The following is a 7,806-nucleotide window of genomic DNA, read 5'->3' on the forward strand; positions in this document are numbered from 1 at the left end:
GCCCTAGGGTGGTGGTCAGGGAATGGAGCCCTCTGGCTGCTCCTCGACCTCGAAAACTGCAATGATGTGAGTCAATTATGGCTGAACTGCTCTGATTTCTTCCTGCTTGGGGACTAGGGGAGCTCTTGATTGGTTTTGGATGCTCAGCCTGGTTCTGGGGGGAGCTCTGTGGGCTGCAGAGGGATCCCCGGGCCCACTCAAGATAGCAGGAATAGGAGCATCAGGAATGGGGGTGTGGGTGTCCCTCCCCACAGGAGGTACCACTGTCAGCATCTTGAACCTGGAGGGTACCTGGGCCACCAACCGTGGCATCTCCTGGGGTGCTCCAGGAACACCATGGACTGAAGATGGCACAGGAGGGGTGAGGGGAGGCAGGTTCCCATGCCAGAGTAGAGAGGAGCTGGTCCTGTTGCATTGCCATGGAAAGGAGCCCTGTGGATGCCACGGGTCTGGAACGTGTGGCTGCGGGGACCACGGGGGGTGCTGGCCCTGCTGGTTGCAGGTAGCGCTGGTGTGATGACACAGACACTGTTTCTCTGTTCCCCCCAGCTGAGTGGAGCCGACCCCGAGTGCAGCTGTGATGAAGGGGACGAGACCTCCCGCAAGAAACGGAGCAGGAGCCTGTAAGTGTCACACTGGGGTGGCATCAGGGTGCACCAGGGCTGTTTGTGGGGTCAGACACCTCTTCTGAGCCTTGCTAGTTCCCGCAGCCTTTAGGGTCCCCCTGTCTTGTTCCCTCAAACTTTTCTGGACAGAAAAGTGCTCACTTCAGACAGGGAGTGGTTTTCAGGGAGGATGGTTGATGGGGTGTTGGGGACATTGCACAGCCCATGTGGGAGCACCCCCCATTCACAGCGCTCTGACAGGGGAAGACACCGGCTCTTGCTGGTGGCCTGGGGGAAAACAGCATCCCGGGTTCAGGGAGAGGACATGCAAATGGTGAAATCTGAGCTGGGGGCCTCCTTCCCGCTGGCCCCATGCCGGGAGAAGGAATCGGGAGGTGGAGTGGGGGGGTTTCCCACTGTGGGTCAGGCTGCAAACCTTGCGGCACATCGCGGGCAGCGTGGTGGGAGCGGCGAGCACGGGGACCACTGAGGCCCGCTGGCAGCCCCTCCACCCCTCCTGGTAAGGCTTTGGGCTGCCAAAAAGTGGCTCTGGGCAAGGACGAGGCGGCCGTGGCCTTTGCTTCCCGTGAGCACAGCTGCAGCCGAGGGGGGGAGGCTGAGTGAGGATGTTTGGGAACGCGCCGCCTCTGGTTTTGGGCACCAGATCGAGGTGTCACGGCCACAGGGGTCCCCTCGGCTGGGTCCTGTGCCCTGGGACACGCGTTTGAGGGCAGGTGGAGGAGCTGCACGTGGTGTGAGTGGCTCAGGGGGTGCGAGGGGGCCGAGCACAGGGGCTGTGCACGGAGCTCGACGGCCCGACCGGCTGTGCCTCCCGCCAGCGAGCGGCACTGTTGTCCCGCGTGTCCCTCGCCGCAGCCGCTTATTTTTAGCCCTTTTTATTATTCCCCCCCTCCCCAGCACTGGAAATAAAACCGAATCCCTGCGGCAGGGCCGTCCCCCTGTCCGCGTGTCCCTGCAGCGCCGGGGGAACCGGGCTGGCGGGGGGAGGCTCAGCCCCCCCGGCTTAGCGGGGTCAGGGGCGGTTGCACGGAGGGTTTTCTCCTCACCTTGAGCCGGCAGTGGATGCTCTGGGGAGCCTCTTGCCATCGCACAGACGGCTATTGGCTGTGCCAGCCGCCCGAGGGGGTATTTATGGTGCCAGAGCCGGGGCTCGGCACTCCCCTCCCCTCCCGGCCCCGGCAGCGCTGCCGGCCCCATGTACCACGCCATGGTGGACTTTTCCGAAAAATACCTGGAAAGGTAGGAATGCAGCATCCCGCGAGGAAGGGTGATGTGCTGTGCGGGGCATGGTTAGACGCAGGGCAGGGTGATGCATGACCTTGTGGTCGTGTTCGGGTGCAGGGACAGGTCACTTTATGGAGGCAACTCCAGAGTGAAACCAGCAATTTTTTATGGAATTATTTTTGCTGGGCCATTTATCCTGCAGCCTGGCTGCAGCCGTGGGCTGTGTGTGCCCGTGGCTGTCGCAGCCTGGGTTGGTGCCACTTGCTCTTTATTTGCAAGAGGAGCAGCACGTGTAAGTCAGGGAACTTCCTTCGGAGGTGCTCGCTGGAAAATCCACCCACGAGCCACGATCACCTGCGAGCCCCAAAGCCCGGTGTGTGGCCAGCTGGCGCTGTGCCCAGGACTCTGTGGGTGGAGGTGGCCCACGTGTGCCACACACACAAGGGCTGTTCAGTGCTCTGCCAGCCCTGCCGGGCGCCGAGCTGCTGCCCTGCTAAACTGGGAACACTGCTAAAATTGTTGCTGGAGGGTGTGTGGGATGGCTTGTCCCAGTGTGGTGGCTGGTCCTGGGCTGCCGGCAGCGCTGGCAGCGCGGTAACGGGAGGCAGATGGTGTTTGGAGTGTGAGGCTCTGTGTTTGGATCCGCTTTTCCCACGTTAGTGCTGAGCTGGTGCCTGGCAGCTGGCAGCAGTGGGGTGTGTGTCCTGCTGGAACCACAGCCCTGGTGGTGTGCACGTGTCCCTCCCGAGGGCGTGGATGGCACCGGGGACTGGGGGGGGTTATTGCCCTCTGCAATCCTTCCGTGGCTCAGGGTGCTCAGCACCTGAGGGACTGATCTCCGTGATTGCTGCAGCTCTTTTTTTTCCCCTGTGGACCACTGTATTTTACCCTCCCAGGACCGGAGAGAGCTGTGGGTCTGGAGAGTATCACTTGGGGTCTGGGTTGCACCCTTGTGTTGAATCCCTCCTGTGCCTCTCACATCCCTCACCCTGGGATGGCTTGGCCAGGCAGAGGTGGCTCCTCTGAACATCCTCGCACACCCACGGCTGTGCAACCCGCGGGAGGTGGCAGGGGTGGCCTGGCCATGCCACCCTGGGGCCCCATCCATCCTGGTGGCCTTGGTGGGGCAGGATGAGCATCCCAGGACACCCTGTGTGTCCCTGCCCCTGTGCCGGGGTGTCGTGCGCGAGCTGTGCCACGAGGGGACAGCACGGTCCGCGCGTCCTCCCCGCCACCTCCTGCAACTCCCGTCCCCTGCCTTGGCCCTGGGCAGCCCTCGCAGGGCCGGGCTGGGCTGAGGGGGGTCTCATTTTCCCATGGCACTCGCCAGAAATCTTTGTCCCGCTTTGTGCTGGCGGCGGTTTCCCGGGGGCACCCCGAGCCCCGTGCCCGGGTGCACATCAGTCTGTCCGTCCGGGGACAGCAGAGCGGGGCCCTGAGCAGGGACAGCGTGGGGTGTCTTTGCCCCAAAGCCCCTTCGAATGGTGCCATTCGCTGCCAGTCCCAACCGCCCCGTCACGGGAATGTCCCCCCGGCCATGCCCGTGCCGGGCCGGCACCGGAGACGTGTGAGCACCAGTGGGTGCCCAGCCCTGTCCACGCAGGGGAGACACAGGGCAGCGCTGCTGTCCCCGCTCTGCTCCTCATCCCGCTCCGCCCCATCGCCGGCCCCGCTGCCTTCCCGGGATTCCTGCGCTCTATAAATAGCCCTCGTAAATCCTCGCCGCGATTATTTTTCCCCCGCCGTCTCTTGAAAAGGCCCCACTATCCGCCCTCCTCGGCGCTGATTTTTCCTCAGGTTTCCCCAGCAACGGCAGAGCCTCCCGGAGCAGCGGCGGGGCCGGCACGGCCCCCGCTCCCCCCCGCCCCACGCCGCATTTAAAGCCGCGGGGCAGAGCCCTCCCCTTTCCGCGCTGGCCGCTCCGCGCGCGATCGCGGCTCCGCGCGGGGGCTGCCCCTCCAGACATGCCCTTCTTCCGAGACCTCTCCAAGCCCCAGCCGCTCGAGTTCCACGCCGAGATGCTGCTGGCGGTGCAGAGACCCCACAACGGCAGCCTGCAGCGCCGGCACACCATGAAGGAGTAGGTGGAGGGCGCCGGGAGAGCGGGGAGAGGCTGCCCGAGAGTCCCCGCTGGGGTGCTGGGTGTCCCACCTTCCCCCCCGACCCTTCGGCCGCCTGCTAAGAGTTGCTTTTCCCTCTAGAGCCAAGGACATGAAGAACCGGCTGGGGATTTTTCGGCGGAGGAACGAGTCCCCCGGAGCCAACCCCTCCGGCAAGCTGGACAAAGTGCTCAAATCCCTCAAGTAGGTGCTGCGAGAGGGAGGATCGGGGGTTGTGGGGGTTGAAGACCATAGGTATAGGGGATCAGGGGCTGTGGGGATCAGAGACCGTGGGCATCGGGGATTAGGGGCTGTGGGGGTCAGGAGTTGTGGGAATCGGAGAACATGGGGATCAGGGATCAGCTGCCATGGGGATCGGGGCTGTGGGGATTGGGGCCATGGGGCTTTGGGGACAAGCTGCAGTCAGGGGCTCCTCACATCCTGGCAGGCTGGGTTCACCCCATTTGGGGAAGCTGTGAACAAACAGTTTTTGTATCTGGAGGAGCATTAAAAGTACTTTTTGGCTGAAAATGCCCCCAGGCGGGTGGGAGGTGCTGCCCGGGCAGTGGCACAGCAGCAGCTTGTGTTGGAAATGTACCTGGTGGCAGCAACCTCCCAGTTGCCTGTACTTGGAACTTTAACCAGCTGGAGGATGGTTTGAAAAACCACTTTGCTCTGGAGATGCTCCAGCAGCTGGAGATGAGCCCTCCCTACTCTTGCTCCTGGCAGCTTCTCCGGCTGCTTGAACAGGCAGCTGAAATTCCACTTTCCTGCAGCTCCTGGGCATCACCCGGAACTTTTCCAATTCTTGCTCAGACACTCCAAGTGGCACAGCTGCCTGCACAGACCTCCTTGTGTCTGATTTTCTTCCTGCCAGTCTGAAGGCAGGGGTTTCTGTCTGGCAGAGCTGCTGTGGTGCTGCCCGGTGCAGAGCCCTGGCAGTGCCGGTGCCAATGTGGGAGCCGGGGCCAGCCCCACCGGGGCACACAGCGTGGCTTTGTGCACTGGAAACGTTGAGCAGGAGCCCGATTTGGGAGCCAGGAGCAGCCCTGCTGGGCACACAGCCTGGCTTTAGCCACTGGAAAGGTTTAGCAGGCGGTGAAAGTGGCTCTCGCTGCTTTGCTTTGCCAACGCGCTGTCCCTCTCCCGCAGGCCCACTCCCGAGGAAGCACTCAAGTGGGGAGACTCCCTGGAGAAGCTGCTGCTGCACAAATGTAAGTGTATGTCCACCTCTTCCACTTGTGTTTACTGCCAGAGGAATATCCAGACACGTGCATGGATAAAGCTGGGATTTCCTTTGCTAATCCCTTCCGGTGTTTGGGGGTAGACCATGAAGAGAAATCAGGCTGTCCCTTGTCTGCACCCCTTCTGCTCCTGCCTGGCCCAGGGAGGGAGCTGGTGACAGGGGCCAAGGGGAACAGGTCACGGCTCAGCCCCCCAGTTTGGGGAGGAAGTGATCCATGTCTGTGCAGGGGAACTGTGGAACAGGAACTGCTTTAGACATCCCCTTCTCACATTTCACAGCTGGGGCACCCCAAATCATGGTCATGTGCTGCTCCCAGCCCATAGGGATGGCCAGGGGGTCCTGTCCCCATTGCTGTCCCCACTCCAGCCCAGCCTCCCTCTTGGCTCTCCATGAATGCTGGAGATGTGGATTCAGCACACGGATGGGTTGTGTTGCTGTGCTGGCCTGGCAATGCCATCACTGCCTGTTTGCATAGCGGGGGTTTTAGGGCACAGCGTGGGGAGGCGGTTTGGGCTGCAGCACTGCAGGGTTGCTGGGCTGAGGGTCTGGTGGGGCCATTCCCTGCCTGTGAGCCGTGAGTAGAGACGTGTCCCTGTCCCCACAGACGGGCTCGCTGCCTTCAGGGCCTTCCTGCGCACCGAGTTCAGCGAGGAGAACCTGGAGTTCTGGCTGGCCTGTGAGGAGTTCAAGAAGATCAAATCCCAGTCCAAGATGGTCTCCAAGGCCAAGAAGATCTTTGCCGAGTACATCGCCATCCAGTCCTGCAAGGAGGTGAGGGCTGGCTCCCACGCCGGCGCGGGGCTCCCTGGCACAGGGCTGCTCCAGGGCTGCTCTCCCTGCCTGGCAGCTGCTCATCAGCCCTGGTCTCTCTGCCCACAGGTCAACCTGGACTCCTACACCCGGGAGCACACCAAGGAGAACCTGCAGAACATCACCCGCAGCTGCTTCGACCTGGCGCAGAAGAGGATTTACGGGCTCATGGAGAAGGACTCGTACCCCCGCTTCCTGCGCTCTGACTTGTACCTGGACATAATTAACCAGAAGAAAGCCAGCTCCCCGCTGTAGACCCAAGGACTGTCTCGGGGCAGGCTGGGAGCTGTGTGTTTACATGGAATTGGGCAGTGAAGGCCTTCCTGGGAGCCGGTGGGAGCGTGTTTTCCTGCTGCCGCTCGTGCCCCCAAGCCATAATTCCTGCAGCGACGGACGTGGGGCAGCTGAAGGCACCGAGCCTGGGGCCAGGGGGACCGACACACCAAGCAGTCTGGTACTGCTCCATCGCGGGTACGACGCCTTCGGGGTGACACCAGTGTGGATTTTGGCCGGGAGGGGAGCTCCCCCAAGGCTACTGGGAAGCAGCGCCCCGGCTGGGAGCGTTCCTGGAGGGCGGCGAGTGACCCCCAACTGCCGAGGAGGAGTTTTGAGCAGGGCTCCGGCAAGGGGACGACAGCACCGCCACGACCACCCCATCCCCTGGATCAAAGCCTGGTGACCTGGCCAGCCCCAGGATGCTGCTGTGCTTCCCCCGTGCCACGGTGCCCCCCGGCTGCCCCGGCGCCTCCTTGGCTGGCTCGCGGAGCCGGGCCCTGCCCCTGCGCTGGGGGTGTGCAAACCACCCCCTCCCACCCCCACCCCTGGTTTATTTATTGACCTCCTCTAGCTGGACGTTACTGTGTGATAGGAAACCCCCGTGTCCCTTCCCCGTTCCCAGATGACAAGTGCAATATTCGTGTGTGTCGCGGCCGAGTTCTCCGGCGGAGTGGATGCCTTTTTTTTTTTTCTTTTTTTCTTTTTTTTTTTTTTCTTTTTTTTTGGGTGTGTACATTTTGTAAGTAGCAGGTTTTACCTGACAGACCATTCCCTGGCAGCAGGCCGCTGGGGGAGCCTGGTGTATATATCACGCCCTGACGACGGAGGGTTTGGTGATGGAGAAATGCAGACGCCTCTCCTGACTCTGGATAACAATACTGTGTTTTGGGAAGCAGGGGGGTTCCTGCTGGCCCTGGCAGAGAGGGGTGGACTGCCTGCCTCCCAGTTTACAGTGCAAAAGCATCTCTGCAGCTAGAAAAAAAAAAATTAAAAAATACATTGTCATGGTCATAGGTAAATAAAAGGAGAATATAATTTCTTGTAGCTGCTTTTTCTTTGTGGCATGTTTGTCAGCACTGGTGGAGCTTCAACCAGGAGCCTGAAATCCTATTACTGCATGGCTAAAGAAGGAAAAATCTGGTTCTATGAATTTCTGAGCTGCTTTTTTATGATGGACCAGCTGCCAGATGCTACTGAGGCCAGGCCTGGGTGTAGGAACACAGTTTTGCCCAAAATGAGACTGTTCCCAAGGGCTGTGGTCGCTGTTTAAACACAGCAGGGCAGGAACCTCTGACCACGGGAATGCCCAGACACACAAGTGACCTCCTGTAGCTCTGGGTCCCCCTGGGGACACACCAAAAGCAGCAACTAAAAGCCCAGCAGTGCTTTTCCAGGTCTGTGCATGGCTTGGCAGGGCTGCTCCTCCCCAGCAAGGGCAGCAGCCCAGGAGCTCTGGTGTGGGATGCAAATGTTTTTTAAAGGCTGTCCCTGGTGTGTTTGGTAGAACACCAATGTCCTGCACCAC

At 61.1% G+C, this 7,806-nt stretch overlaps 1 protein-coding gene across 6 annotated transcripts in view; it reads left to right on the forward strand.

Moving 5' to 3' along the window:
* The window catches only part of RGS3 (regulator of G protein signaling 3), an 85,394-nt gene extending 78,652 nt beyond the window's left edge, over positions 1-6,742 (forward strand). For 4 of the 6 annotated variants that reach the window (XM_027907032.1, XM_027907031.1, XM_027907034.1 and 1 more), the window contains 5 exons: positions 550-623; positions 4,052-4,153; positions 5,102-5,163; positions 5,800-5,966; positions 6,075-6,742. In XM_027907032.1, coding sequence (XP_027762833.1) covers positions 550-623; positions 4,052-4,153; positions 5,102-5,163; positions 5,800-5,966; positions 6,075-6,260 — 591 coding nt within the window. In that variant the 3' untranslated portion in view covers positions 6,261-6,742. Of the gene's footprint in view, positions 1-549; positions 624-1,546; positions 1,866-3,779; positions 3,931-4,051; positions 4,154-5,101; positions 5,164-5,799; positions 5,967-6,074 lie in introns of those variants that run through there. The other 2 variants (XM_027907037.1, XM_027907036.1) reach the window with 2 other exon arrangements.
* The last annotated feature ends 1,064 nt before the right edge of the window (positions 6,743-7,806 follow it).

This window comes from Empidonax traillii, unplaced genomic scaffold (assembly GCF_003031625.1).
Source record: "Empidonax traillii isolate 1590-97213 ecotype Southwest subspecies unplaced genomic scaffold, ASM303162v1 scaffold1393:size172035, whole genome shotgun sequence".
NCBI classification, from domain to species: Eukaryota; Metazoa; Chordata; class Aves; order Passeriformes; family Tyrannidae; genus Empidonax; species Empidonax traillii.